We start from the raw sequence: 11,281 nt of genomic DNA on the forward strand, positions 1-11,281 counted from the left end.
TTCGCCATTTGTTTGTACAATGATAAATTGCCAGATAGAAAACACCCCAGTAATCCCCTGCTCTCTCGTTCACTCCTTTGTCCTCCTGCAGGTGGGACGCTCCTCAGAGTCCCCCATCGATTTTGTTGTGATGGATACGCTGCCGGGCGATAAGAAGGACGCCAAGGTGATGCAGAGCACAATCTCCCGGTTTGCGTGCCGCATCCTGGTCAATCGGTGTGAGCCTGCCAAGTCGAGAATATTTGCCGCCGGCTTTGATTCAAGCAGAAACATATTCCTCGGGGTGAGTGCTTGTGCAGCAGTCGAAGCACTACAAATAACTAATGAGTTTTCCCGTTTTTCGCCACCAGGAAAAGGCAACCAAGTGGCAGGATAATGTGGAAATCGATGGCCTGACCACCAACGGTGTGCTGATCATGCATCCCAAAGGATCCTTCTGTGGCGGCAATGCCAAGTGCGGCCTCTGGCGTGAGTGTTCCGTGGGTGGGGATGTCTTTAGCCTGCGCGAATCGCGTTCGGCCCAGCAAAAGGGTCAACCGGTAAGTATTTCTAACAGTTTCAGACCTTTCACATATCCCTGATTAATCTGTGTCTGCCCTTGCAGGTCTATGACGAATGCAACATCCTGCAGGATGGCACACTTATTGATCTCTGCGGTGCCACGCTGCTCTGGCGCTCCGCCGAGGGCTTGCAACACTCGCCGGTAAGGGGCCACTGGGATTCCCCCCTCTAGATAGGGTTTATTTAAACTTGAATTATCTCCGCAGACCAAACACGATTTGGAGAAACTTATCGATGCCATCAATGCCGGTCGTCCACAGTGCCCGGTGGGGCTCAACACGCTGGTCATACCACGCAAAGTAAACATTAGTGATCAGGTGAATCAGCCTTATGTGTACTTAAACTGCGGCCATGTGCAGGGTGAGTGGAGTCCCCCCCCGTCTCTCAATGCCTTCCACCCAACTAATTGTCTCTCTTTCTCTCTGTCTGTGTTGCAGGTCATCACGACTGGGGTCAGGATGAGAACACTGGCGCTCGCCGCTGTCCCATGTGCCTGGAGCTGGGTCCCGTGGTCACCCTCTGCATGGGCCTCGAGCCGGCCTTCTATGTGGACGTGGGGGCCCCAACGTATGCATTCAATCCATGCGGACACATGGCGACTGAGAAAACTGTCAAGTGAGAGCGAGATCGAGAGAGACCGAGTGTTTCCCCCGTTGATCATTGGCTTTACTAATCCTTTTGTTCTTTGTCTTCCAGATACTGGGCTAATGTTGAGATACCGCACGGCACCAATGGCTTTCAGGCTGTTTGTCCCTTCTGTGCGACGCCGTTGGATGGCGCGACTGGCTACATTAAATTAATATTCCAGGATAATCTAGATTAAATATAAATATACATGATAAACAATTGTATTTACGTCTATATAGATATTTGTAGTAATTGAAACGATGTCCAAGTTTGAAGCAGGCATTAAAACTAGGCTTTATTTATTACCATTAATTAATATTAACCGGAAACTGAAACCGAAACCGAAACCGATTTCTGCTAACTGAATTGAAAAGCAGCAAAGCGAAGCAAAAGATTGTATTTTGTATTTTGTATTTGCATTTGCATTTGCATTTGCCTTTGCCTTTGCTGTGACTGCAACTCTGATTTTTGATTTGTTTCGATTGCTGCTGCTCTTTAATTGCGGGATTATGTTTGCCAAACCCCTACCCGCCTCCCCCTTTGAATTGCATGTTCAACTCTAATGTTTGTATAAATTATTTTGAATTAATTCAGGCAGCGATCGGCAGCAGGCAGACAGGAGAAAGCACTGGGAGCATAGGAAAAGCATTTGAATGTAAATCGCAGATATATAACGATCATTAATTGTCTATAATTGTGTACAAAAACAAAAAAGAAAAAACGAAATGATAAGAAAACAAAGAAAAAACAATTTTGAAGTTGTAATCGTTAAATCCAATCCAATTATTCGCAAATCCAAACCATAAGCAGCCACACACAAGCAAACATTTATGTATTTCTCACCAAATCTAGAGCTTACATATAGAAGGGAGTGGAGTGGGGAATGCGCCCCAGAACAATTATAAGCCGGCATTTGACTCGATCAAAGTGCTAGGTGCGGTAAAGCATATTCTAAATAGCATATAACAACATGTACAGTTTCAAAACTCTGTCAAAAAGTAAAAAACAAAAAACAAAAAAAAACGAAACAAAAACAAAAACAAAATGTAACGCATTTAGTACGATCCATAATGAATTCACACATGCATATGTATATCCAGATCTATATATATATATCTCTATATTTATCTGCTGCGATGTACGAGTGTGTGTGTGGGTTATTCTTTCATTTTCTGCCCAAATCGCATTATGCATTACTATGTTAATTAATCTTACATCTTATTATTATGTATTACGATTATTTGTATTATTATAATTATTATTTTGTATGCATTAAACACTCTTGTGTGTTCATCGAGTGTTGCGCCGCAGCATTGCGCTAGCAAAAAAACAAAACGAGAAACAAACAAAACAAAACCAACAACAAAATAGTTCATAATAAATACAAAATGTAAAATAACTTTCTAGCAATACACACATCCACGATAAAAAAACAAACAGAACGAGTGTATATTGATTTATGGGAAAGCATCGTCGACGATTGTGGGTGGACAAAAGAATTCCTTGAATTCAGGATGTATGTATAATCAATTGATTCAAGAAACTATGGGGCTGGGATGCTGTTCCCCTTGAGATTATTTTCTCAATAAGATTTTACGAGCTGCGGACATATTTCGAAATTATTATAAGTTCCGATACGTTTGAAACATTTCCGAATCGTAGGACCATGGACCATGCTTGCTTTTAAGGCTGTCATCCACCAAGATCCGTTCGTTCCGTTTAACTTGGGGCACGAGGAGTTCTGCCAAGCAATCTTCCCCGTTAGGAGCTAGCTCGTCCAGCGTTTCGTGCGATTGAGTACGGGTTTGCCCAACACGTTTAAAATTTGTAAGGATGTAAGGATGAAAGACTCTCAGTCTCTTGTCCTCTGATCACTGGCTTCAATGAAGCGTCTTCTGCTCTAACTGGAGGACATGGGCTGGTTATTCTAAAGCTGATTTTCTTCGATCATCTCACACATTTGTACATACCTGAGCCTCGAAGACTGAAGTCCAAACAAACGCCGACCATTCTTGTGCCATCCATTCAAGTCAGGAAAGTCAGGTGGTGGCTAGTTTCTTAGAGCCATTGGAGCATTATTTTGTGTTGGCTGCCTAGAATGAAGTTTAATAATACCCATTGATGAAATCGTGTTGGTCACGGTCACGGCTGATACGGTTTTGGTGATGGAATCCATTGCCTTCTATCACAGAAAATATCGATTCATCAGAATGCTCCCTTGTTCAGGATTTCATAGCGAAAGATTTAGTTTTAGGGTTTTTTTGTTTAGTTTAGTCAGGGAATTGCGTCAGTGTCAAAATATTTTTGTCGATTTTTTACATCAAAACTTAAAATGCCAAACAAATGTTATTTAATTGCGTTTAGGAAATTGTTTATATTAGAGATTATTGGAAGTCAGCGAGGTAACCAGATTCCTTAGCATTTATAGAAAGAAGAAAATAAAAACACGAGCGCATTAAATTCAAATAAAAAAAAAAACAGATTCAATATCTGGCCAAAATTCAAAAATAAGCCACTAAAATCAGTTGGTGTTGGTCATGAGTGGGATTTGAACTCAGGTCTGATGATTCAACATTTGGCATACAAATTTTCATCCTCAATTTTTCTCCTGTTCTGATATTATTTATGTCGGGACGGCGCGAACGCCATTCCCGGCTACCAAAAATTACACGCACGAGTTATTCACATTAGGAATAATCGCAGAGGTCAACTCAGCCGAAGTGCAATGGCCAAGCCTCACTCCGGAGGAACCGCCTTCGTGATCACGGTTAACCTCTACGCCAGGTAAGTATGCTTTGCTCCGTTCGGCAACGGACTTTCCATTTCGCGGCGGCTAGAACCAGTTGGGAATTATATGGCACTGAAAATTGTATGGCGTCGGAAACTGCAAACTACCCCCAGAAGTATGCAACACAACGGCTGCTGATGTGTTAGTCTGCGCTCTTTCCGACCGGAGTTCAAACCCCATTCATGACCAGCTAATTTTTATTAAAGATGATTTTTAAATATTTTCCTGTTTTTTCGATTTTTTAAAATTGTATTTTAATTTTCTACTTTATAAGAACGTACAGCAGTAAAATCGAACGGAAGCCTTGACAAGAGTGAACCCCTAATGAAGCCGTTCCCTCCTTCCTTGGGTAAATTTTTAATCTGCATCTAGTGCTGCTAATATCATATATCATTCTATATCAGGGCCAGACCAATTCAACAACTTCCATAGAAGAGAGAGAATATAAAAAAAATTCTATATTCTTGCGGAATCTTGGAATAATCTTGTAGATATTTTGTATACAGAGAATTCGGGTTTTGTCGAAAGATGAATAACCAAAAACAATTCCATCTTCATTGAGCTGCTCCATGCTTTGGATTTTTCCTCAAAGTACATTTCTAACCATACAATACAACTAAGTGATAGAAAGTAAAGGCATTCATTGTTCTATAAATAAATCATGTCTGTCTAAAACGAAGAATTGAAAACAAAATATGTACATATACTGTATGCGACTTTGGTATCACCTACTTTGAAAGACTGCACACCACACATATACATAAGTACATAAAGAAATTTCAATACATTGAAATGGGAACATTTACCATTCACACTTTCTTTTGGGTAAATATAAATACAATGATAACAACTATCATACAAAATTAGCTTGCTTTCTAAATTAAATATCATAAAACTCTCAAAATACTTTGGTAGCATTGGATAAGCCTTATAATTCCCAACCAGTTCTAGCCGCGGTGGCAAGGAAACCCTGCTGTCGAGCGGAGAAAAGCATACTTACCTGGCGTAGAGGTTAACCGTGATCACCAAGGCGTGTTCCTCCGGAGTGAGACTTGGCCATTGCACTGCGGCTGAGTTGACCTCTGCGATTATTCCTAATGTGAATAACTCGTGCGTGTAATTTTTGGTAGCCGGGAATGGCGTTCGCGCCGTCCCGAAATAAATAATAAATATGAGAACCGTGGGAATAGGACACTATTCTATAAGGTGATTCAGTGTGGGCCGATGGCTTATCCGTCCTCCAGAATGCTGTCGAATGACTTCATATGTATCTTGACATCATGGATCTGTTTAAAAGATTCGCTTGCTGTGGATTGATGCAGCCGATCTAGGGGGACAGCAACCGGAAAACTAAGTAAAAATATAAGTGATATTGCTCCGCGCAACGATTTCAGCAGAAGCTGTTATGCGCAAAAGAAGAATCGGTGGCACACTTCCATATAAGGAGTTCCTGTTCGAGTATCACCGACACCTCTGAGACGGCTGTAATATCTTGAAGTGGCAGCATATCCATATAACGACTGTTGCCATGGCATCACAGCTAACTGACCGAAATCGGGATAAGTGTCTTAGCCTAACGTAATCTAAACGTACTTAAATGTACTAAATATATGTTTTTATATTTAAAAGTTACTTCAAGCAAGTCGTTGATATTTTGAAATCTTATAGCACATCTGTCGCACCATATTTTTAAAATTTTTCAAGGCCTAAATTCACATTATGCTGAAAATAGGGCGCCTAGTTCTGTAAGAAAGAGTGTCAGTACAAGGTGTAAGAGATCTCTTAGTCTCTTAAAGTCGCTTAATTGATTGCACATGGCGTTGCGAGTGCGAAGAGAGCTAAAGAGGGAGAGAGTTTCAAACCAATGTGCGGCTCAACCTTCATTACTACCGTCTGCAAATCTTTGTATTCCTAACTAGTTCTAGACCTAAATTTAAGGATACCCCTGAGGATAGTCACTCTAACCCTGACTTCTGTAAATATTACATATATAATTAGGTCATATGTATGTAGACGAGACAATTATGGATACTAAAGAAGAACTCTTCAAGTATTTTTGGTAGCCCACAAAGGTTGATTTGTTTTTCTACGTTATATCTACTATATGGTTTATTTTGTTTTTGTCTTCCTGAATAAGCTGATTTTGTTTTTAAGCTGTAGTACCATAAACGAAAATGTGGATGGGATATGTTTCAAACATCTTATTATAATCCGTACTCGAAGTGTATAGGAGTATATTAGAAATGTGGAGAAAGTGGATGTGTGTAACACTCAGAGCAAAGCGTTTCCGACACCATAAAGTATATGAGCTATCCGATCCAGCCCAGTACTTTGCCATCTGCATTTCGTTCTTCATTCTGATCTTCACGTGGACCAAATGCTTTAAGCTACAAATAAATGCTACATGCCGCGTCTCGTAACGTAATACCCAAGAGGAGCCCAACAACAGCTCGTGGTAAAAGAAGGCATAAACCCGCGCGTGAGCCAGCGACTGCGTAGCAGGCGTCCTTATGGCTAAGATTAAGATTTCCAAGATTCTCTAAGACCTCCGCTCGAGGAAAAATAAATCTCGCTTCGATAATTTAGATTCGTCGATGATATTTTATTTGGCCCAGCCGGAATTAATTTATCTATACTCGATCAGCATCAATAGCCAAGTCGATATAGCCATATCTGTCTGCCTGTACGTCTTGTTTGACGCCTAGTTTTTAGAGACTATTAAGGCTAGAGCCACCAAAGTTTGTAACCAGACTCCTGTGATATCACACTGTTACAAGTGTATTTCGGCCTCATCAAAAAACGCAGAAACATAGGTAAGGACCATATCTACTAGATTGCCGAATTTGGATCAGATGGGATTATTACGGCTAACCCTTCCAAGCGCTTACTCACTCCCTCTCTCTCTGTCTCTCCTACACACTCCTAAGAATACAGAAAAAGAGACACACTTCGTGTCCGTCAGTCCCCGTTAAAAGATTTTCAAACTTAAAAAAAACCTTTTTATATTTAATTAATTTCCTTGCGACCATTCAATAAACCATTCAGTATAATGTAGAGCCGCGGTCTTTGCCGCTTATATTCTATAGTCTCTACTCCCAGTCTAAGCGAACTATTCTGGTCATACGAACTCTTGCTCCTTTTTTTCATTGCCGATTGTGGAGAGTTCTCTCCATTCAAGGCTTATAATTCCCAACTGGTTCTGGTCAGGACTTCAACGACACCCCTGACCATGGCAGAGGAAAGCATACTTACCTGGCGTAGAGGTTAACCGTGATCACCAAGGCGTGTTCCTCCGGAGTGAGACTTGGCCATTGCACTGCGGCTGAGTTGACCTCTGCGATTATTCCTAATGTGAATAACTCGTGCGTGTAATTTTTGGTAGCCGGGAATGGCGTTCGCGCCGTCCCGACATAAATAATAAATATGAGCACCATGGGAATAGGACCACTATCTATAAGCTGATTCAGTGTGGGCCGATGGCTTATCCGTCCTCCAGAATGCTGTTTAGAGACTTCATATGTATCATGACATCATGGAGCTGTTTAAAAGATTCGCTTGCTGTGGATTAATGGCTGCGATCTAGGGGAACAGAGATGTTGCTCAGCACAACGATTTCAGCAGAAGGTAGTTATTTACGCAAAGAAGAATCGGTGGAATACTTTAATATAAGTAGCCGCTGTACGGATATGGCCGTAATATGTTCAAGTTGCAGCATATGCTTCACGTCTCTTTTAGAATAGGGGAAAACCTAATGATACCATGGCATCACATCTGAATGACCGACATCGGGATAAGACTCTTAGTCTAACGTAATCTACAAGTACTTAAATATACTAAATATATGTTTATATATTTAAAAACACAGATTGTATTCATTAGGTAAACCGTAAACCTACATATATATATTGAAGTAATAGTATATAGACGAGACAATTATGGATCGAGCACTAAAGAAGTATTTTTGGTAGACAACAAAGGATGAATTGTGTTTCTTTCGGTCAATAATGAATTTATACTATATAACAATTCGATGAAGTACTCTACTCTATTTAGTGAAACAAAATATTTAGCACATATATTATTTATTTCTATCCACTATGTGTATTATTTGCTTCCTGACTTCCTGGTCTAGGCTCAGATCAAAAAATTATCTAAACAGTCTATATATGTACATACTATTACCATGAAGCATCTTAGCTAACTATTCTGGTCAGGCGGTCTGTTATCCTTTTAAGTACTCAAAGTATAAAGGACAGCCGTACTATTTTCTCAATGACAATTGTGACGAGTTTTCTTACGATTCAAGGCTTCTAATTCCCAACTGCTTCAGGTCAGGACTTCAAGGATACCCCAGACCATAGCAGAGGAAAGCATACTTACCTGGCGTAGAGGTTAACCGTGATCACCAAGGCGTGTTCCTCCGGAGTGAGACTTGGCCATTGCACTTCGGCTGAGTTGACCTCTGCGATTATTCCTAATGTGAATAACTCGTGCGTGTAATTTTTGGTAGCCGGGAATGGCGTTCGCGCCGTCCCGAAATAAATAATAAATATCAGAACAGGACATGGGAAATGCAGTGTGTATGCAGTGCAACGGGTATGTTGTTGACCAAAAACTTAATGGTTTGCGTTTTTCGAAAGTTTATTTGACTTTTTGCAAGACTTAAAAGCTAAAATGTGATTTTCATCAAATCAGAAGAAGGTTCGTTCCATGTTCGCCATCGTAGCCGGCACCAGGCCAGGCCGCGCAGACACCGCTTACAACTTGAAGTATTTGGTGTAGTAGTCGCGGAAGAAGGTGTAGTCGAAGTGGCCGTAGTTGGTGTAGCCCTTGTACTTGTAGTAGGGTTCCATGGTGTCGGTGTGGAAGATTGTCACGTCCTTGAAGTACATGTTGGGCACGAAGAACTCGTACTCATCGATCTGGCGGTCGAAGGGATAGCCGAAGGGCATGCTGTCGACGAAGCGGGCTCCGGAGCCAATGCCGCAGGAGTAGGTGTAGTCGAAGGTGGAGAACTGCTCGTGGCTGGGGGCCTTGTATGGCATCACCATGAAGAACATCTGCATGGGCATACCCTTCTTCCAGCCCATGGGCAAGACCAGGCGATCGGGGAAGCCGCAGTGGGGCTCGCTGATGTCCAGAGGGAAGTCATACTTGCCATCGAAGGCCATCATCACGTAGTAGTACAGCTCGGTGTAGGTGGTGCGATCCTTGACGGTCCAGTAGAAGTCGTTGGACTTGCGGGTGATCACATTGCTGCCGGCCTTCAGGTCGTAGTAGAACTCATCGACTTCCATGAAGTTCATGCGGTTCTCGGTGAGGGAAATCATCTTTCCGAACTCATCGAACTTGGGTCCCAGGAAGGCGCGCACCACAACCTTCTCGACCTTGTCGGACTCGATGGTGTAGGTGTAGGTGAAGGGCTTGTGGTTCAGACGCATCTGGCGGGCATACAGCGACTTATCCCAGACGAACTTGCCGTCGTGGAAGATCATCTTGTCGTTGAGCATGTTGGTCACATCGAAGTCAACCAGATCGAAGTAGGTGGTCAGATCGCTGACCTCCACGTGCTTCATGGTCACACCGGGCATCAGGAGCTGCTCCTTGGTGTACTTGGGCAGGTAGTGCATGAACTTGAAGTAGATCGAAGCGATCGACTTGTAGAACATGTAGTACATGGGATCGCGCATCATCGTCTCGAAGTTCAGCATCACGTTGGGGTAGACCTCCATCTGGTGGTAGTCGACATCGCCGAAGTACATATGGGCCAGCATGTACCAGAACTGGTAGAACATCTTGTCCATGGCATCGATGTTGCCTTGCATCAGGTTGCCAATGAACTCGATGGACTCGGGCTTGCGCAGATCAATCGTGTGGCCGTCCGTGGTCTTGTAGTAACCGAGCTCAATGATGTCCTGGATGCGCTTCATGAAGCCGGTGATCTTGTCGAGCATTTCGAAGTTGCCGTAGGTCTCCATCTCGTAGTAGTTCTTGCGGTAGCTGAAGCCAACGCCGTTGTAGTAGATCATCTGGGGATCGTAGCCCATCTCGATCTGGTGGTACCAGGAGAACTCGGGAATGTCGCCGAATCCGTGCGACAGACGCTCCATGTAGTAGCGGGAGAGCAGCTGGTGGACGTTGTACAGCCACCATTCGCCGCGACGATCGTTCTTCAGGTCGAAGGTGGTTCCGTCGAGGAAGAAGGAGTAGTCCATGTTCAGGTAGTACCAGTATGCGTTCCAGCCCAGATCCTCGGTGAAGTAGGACAGCATCGATTCCTCGTTGTACAGATCCAGGTCGCGGGTGTAGTCGACTGGCATCCACCAGACCTTGACGTCCTTCATCATGGCCAGCCATTTGGTGTCCTGGTTGAACTCGTAGATGTTCTCGCGGAGAATGAACTTGTCCTCGCTGTACCAGTGCTCGCCCAGACCCATCAGCTTCCACCACTGCCACATCTTGAAGTCCTTCATGTACATATAGTCGCCGTACTGGTACATGTTGCCGTGCTCGTGGCCCTTGAAGTACACATCCAGATACTCCTTCTCGTACATGGTCATCTTCATCCACATCTCGTAGTCGAACTTCTCAGCCTCGTAGACGAACTTGCTGTTGAAGAAGAACTGCGGGAAGATCTCGTAGATGGAGGGCAGCATCAGGCCGTGGAAGTCCTCGCGGTGGATCACTGCCAGGGTGAGGGCGTAGACGAACATGCCCTCGTTCACGTGCATGCGGGCCCAGGCCACGTTGTGCATGAAAGTCTCCCAGTCCTTGGCGTAGTAGAAGAAGTTGAAGAGGCCGCGCGCCTGCTTGGCATGGGACTTCACCAGCTGGCCGAAGAACTCGCCCTTGGGCAGCAGGGAGTGCATCTTGTAGGCCTCGAAGAACTTCTTCATGTAGAGGTCGTAGTGCTGTGGGGGGTGAAATTTCGGGGTGGCATTAGAAGCGAACCTGCAGAAAGGACTCTGCTCCAAGCACTCACGGTGTAGTAAGACTCATCAAAGTAGAATTTGTCGCCCAGCTTGATGATATCCTCGAACATCAGGGGATCCTCGATGCGGTAGACCACCTCGAAGAGGAACTTCTGCTTCACGAGGAATCCCTTGTCGGCGATTTTCACCTCATGCGTTTGGTGGAAACTGGCCGCGGCGACCAGACCCACGAGGGCCAGCAATGCAATGGCAATCTTCATCTTGACGACTCCTTCGACCACACTCAACTTTCAACTGCTCCGGATTAGACACACTGAATGGATCCAATGCCTAAAGACTGTTGCCTTTCTCCGGCCACTGCCGCTGCTTATAT

At 43.7% G+C, this 11,281-nt stretch overlaps 2 protein-coding genes, 1 long non-coding RNA gene and 4 other non-coding genes across 7 annotated transcripts in view; 4 read left to right on the forward strand and 3 right to left on the reverse strand.

Annotated features, from left to right (window-relative positions):
- LOC108155358 (protein pellino) overlaps positions 1-2,566 on the forward strand; it is a 36,741-nt gene extending 34,175 nt beyond the window's left edge. Inside the window, exons 5-10 of the mRNA XM_017286122.2 lie at positions 92-283; positions 351-539; positions 605-703; positions 768-921; positions 999-1,176; positions 1,258-2,566. Of these exons, the coding sequence (XP_017141611.1) occupies positions 92-283; positions 351-539; positions 605-703; positions 768-921; positions 999-1,176; positions 1,258-1,384 (939 nt within the window). The 3' untranslated portion in view covers positions 1,385-2,566. The remainder of the gene's footprint in view (positions 1-91; positions 284-350; positions 540-604; positions 704-767; positions 922-998; positions 1,177-1,257) is intronic.
- LOC108155360 lies at positions 2,357-3,991 on the reverse strand. The gene is made up of 2 exons (XR_001775041.2): positions 3,159-3,991; positions 2,357-3,092 (listed from the first exon to the last, which is right to left on the reverse strand). It is a non-coding gene; the product is annotated as an uncharacterized LOC108155360 (long non-coding RNA).
- Positions 3,816-3,980, reverse strand: LOC117187581. The gene has a single exon (XR_004472237.1). It is a non-coding gene; the product is annotated as a U1 spliceosomal RNA (small nuclear RNA).
- A 977-nt stretch (positions 3,992-4,968) lies between the features above and the next one.
- On the forward strand, positions 4,969-5,134 carry LOC117187587. Its single transcript, XR_004472243.1, has one exon. It is a non-coding gene; the product is annotated as a U1 spliceosomal RNA (small nuclear RNA).
- Positions 5,135-7,220: 2,086 nt separating this feature from the next.
- On the forward strand, positions 7,221-7,386 carry LOC117187583. Its single transcript, XR_004472239.1, has one exon. It is a non-coding gene; the product is annotated as a U1 spliceosomal RNA (small nuclear RNA).
- A 962-nt stretch (positions 7,387-8,348) lies between these two features.
- On the forward strand, positions 8,349-8,514 carry LOC117187582. Its single transcript, XR_004472238.1, has one exon. It is a non-coding gene; the product is annotated as a U1 spliceosomal RNA (small nuclear RNA).
- Positions 8,515-8,642: 128 nt separating this feature from the next.
- Positions 8,643-11,253, reverse strand: LOC108155356 (larval serum protein 1 beta chain). The gene is made up of 2 exons (XM_017286119.2): positions 10,959-11,253; positions 8,643-10,887 (listed from the first exon to the last, which is right to left on the reverse strand). Exons 1-2 carry the CDS (start codon positions 11,166-11,168, stop codon positions 8,734-8,736), a joined length of 2,364 nt encoding a protein of 787 aa, XP_017141608.1. The 5' UTR covers positions 11,169-11,253; the 3' UTR covers positions 8,643-8,733.
- Between the last annotated feature and the right edge of the window lie 28 nt (positions 11,254-11,281).

Source organism: Drosophila miranda, chromosome 2 (assembly GCF_003369915.1).
Source record: "Drosophila miranda strain MSH22 chromosome 2, D.miranda_PacBio2.1, whole genome shotgun sequence".
Taxonomy (NCBI): domain Eukaryota; kingdom Metazoa; phylum Arthropoda; class Insecta; order Diptera; family Drosophilidae; genus Drosophila; species Drosophila miranda.

What these genes read in the sequence shown, in the direction of transcription:
- LOC108155356 (XM_017286119.2), bottom strand. Translation starts at nt 11,168, where the DNA reads ATGAAGATTGCCATTGCATTGCTGGCCCTCGTGGGTCTGGTCGCCGCG. An exon ending in TTGATGAGTCTTACTACACC is followed by an intron (nt 10,888 to 10,958) that starts GTGAGTGCTTGG and finishes CACCCCCCACAG; the next exon opens with CACTACGACCTCTACATGAA.